This window comes from Nestor notabilis, unplaced genomic scaffold, assembly GCF_000696875.1.
Source record: "Nestor notabilis isolate BGI_N333 unplaced genomic scaffold, ASM69687v1 scaffold19055, whole genome shotgun sequence".
Taxonomy (NCBI): Eukaryota; Metazoa; Chordata; class Aves; order Psittaciformes; family Psittacidae; genus Nestor; species Nestor notabilis.
In genome coordinates, this window is record NW_009928107.1 from 22,926 (window position 1) to 25,167 (window position 2,242).

Sequence of the window (2,242 nt, forward strand, 5' to 3'; positions counted from 1 at the left end):
CAGAAGCTGCTTTTCAGACACCTCAGTTAAGTTCAGAAGTGGCAAACTGGCTCAGGAAGGTAACAGTTTGTGCTGTTCTTAGATAGTAACGTCAAGCCCAGTGTTGTTGGACTCTGTTGTTTTTTTTTTTTTAAGCTGCTTTAGAAAGGAAGAGTTGAGATTGTCACATTAGCTATTGCCATAAATTTTAAGCAAGTTAATTTCATCTTACTTTGGCACTCTGTCAGAACTAAGTATGAGCTAAGGTCCACAGGGCTCATAAAACAGATACATGAACACATGTGTGAATCAAAGCTCTTAAAACCTTAAGGTTATTGAAAAGTCAGGGTAATAAGCTGAACTTAAAGCACACAACTGAAACTGGAAGTGGGAATCTAGGTCTGTTAGAAGATGATTCTTGACTTTACCTTTATTTTCAGGTTGCACCTGGGAATTTAGTGCCATGGTTAATTACATCAAGAAGACCTATCCTCAGACTCAGCTGGTTGTTGTGGGCTTCAGCCTGGGTGGAAACATAGTGTGCAAGTACATGGGAGAGAGCCAGGCCAACCAGGAGCGAGTCCTGTGCTGTGTCAGCGTGTGCCAGGGGTACAGTGCACTGAGGTAGGTCTCGAGACTTCTCCATGCTTTCTGTTAACAAGGAATATACGTTTTCTGTACCTGGCCAGGAGTATGCTGGCAGCTTTTGGTCTGTGTGAGCTGGCCTAACTCTGTCTCATTGCTATAGCATCTGAAGAGGAGGCATTCCCTGTTTTAGTGTCCTGGTGTAACTAACCTGGCAGGCTGGGCAGCATGACGAACTGGTGAGATGATGCCAGGCTTGCAAGCCATAGTTTACACACTCTCATTGCTCTGAGGAGTATCCCTTGGTTCATAATGGCTTGTCTGGCTTCAGTCACAGTTTCATTTGGCAGCTCTTAGCTGGGGAGACTGAAAAAAAGACACACAGCTCAAAGGCTGTCAGTCCATGCTCCCCTCTTAGCATGTGTCATTGAAACAGTGCTGTGGGCTGCTGAGAAGATGGAGAGGCACTTGCAATTATGTTGTACAACTTGGAAAGGTGAGGAGGGAGAAGGATTATAGCCCTAAAGTCTGCCTAAAACGTTAACCTGTGGTTCCCTGCCTGGAAGCCAAGGCTGTAGCATTTCAAGAGCTGTAACGGCTCCACCTAGTGCTAACACTGATGGAGGACCTGGGTACAGCGATGCTGCTTGAAAACTGGTGGCTCAACTAATGCGCAGTAACTTTCCATGTATGTAGTTAATGAAGGTTAAAACAGTGTAATTGGCTAAGCTTCTGCTTTCAGTCTTTATTCTCTGTGCGTATAAACAACTGCTAAGGTGTAGCTGGCTTTAATTAAATTGAGCTTTTGAGTCCTGAAACTATTTGCAAGACAAAAGGGACTGTTGAGGCTCTAGGGTATTTGTGTCAAGATCTTTTGGGCAGATAAAGGTGAAACTATGGCAGCCCTGTAAGGGGCTTACTATGGAATTTGGCCTCCCAGCCTGGTCAAGGTAGATTAAACTCTCTTGATGCTGTGATGCTTTGCCTGTATGAAGAGCAGTTTGGTCTGAAGACACCTTTTATCAGTTAAGATTTTACAGGTGAAAGAGAAGCTTTTCTGGAAGCATTAAGATGTGACTAAAAGCTTGATGTGCATGTCAGTAATATTGCAGCATACCTACTTCCTTGTGAGAGCAGATGTGACTACTGCTAAAAGTGTGTAATCTACTGCTAGGTCCCCGTGAGTTCACAGCCTTAAAATCTGGGCACATGCTTTCAGGAGCAGTGTTTCTGTTTTGTTTCAAGTAAAATGCTCTTGGTTGTCTTGGGGTTCTGGCATGGAGCACAGAGCATACTTCTGAAGCTGGCTCCTCCATTGCAGCCCTCAGACAGGGTTTGCAAGGATCACATCTGGCTGCAGTCTACTTGGTTCGTCTTCTGCAATTACAAAGTGTTGTATTTCTGTCTCCAAAATGCTGTTGCAAGCAATGCTGTCCCTTAAGCCAATTTCTGTAGCAGTGTGTCATGATGTGCTGGTGGAATAGCAGGACAAGGACAACCTGTTTAACAATACTCGGATGTTCATGTGGAAGAGTTACAGCTGCTTGAATTTAATGCAAGTCTTCAGTGGGTTGCATGGATTACTGAGCTCTGGACTCCACCTGCTGGGTAAAAACCTACTAGCAGCTGATCTCCAGTCACAAAGCATCTGCTATGTATTACTGGGCAGTCAGCAGGA

The 2,242-nt window shown here is 44.6% G+C and overlaps 1 protein-coding gene across 1 annotated transcript in view; it reads left to right on the plus strand.

The window, feature by feature from the left end:
• Positions 1-2,242, plus strand: part of ABHD2 (abhydrolase domain containing 2) — a 23,839-nt gene that overhangs the window by 13,901 nt on the left and 7,696 nt on the right. The window contains exon 5 of the mRNA XM_010014382.1: positions 420-603. Within this exon, the coding sequence (XP_010012684.1) occupies positions 420-603 (184 nt within the window). The remainder of the gene's footprint in view (positions 1-419; positions 604-2,242) is intronic.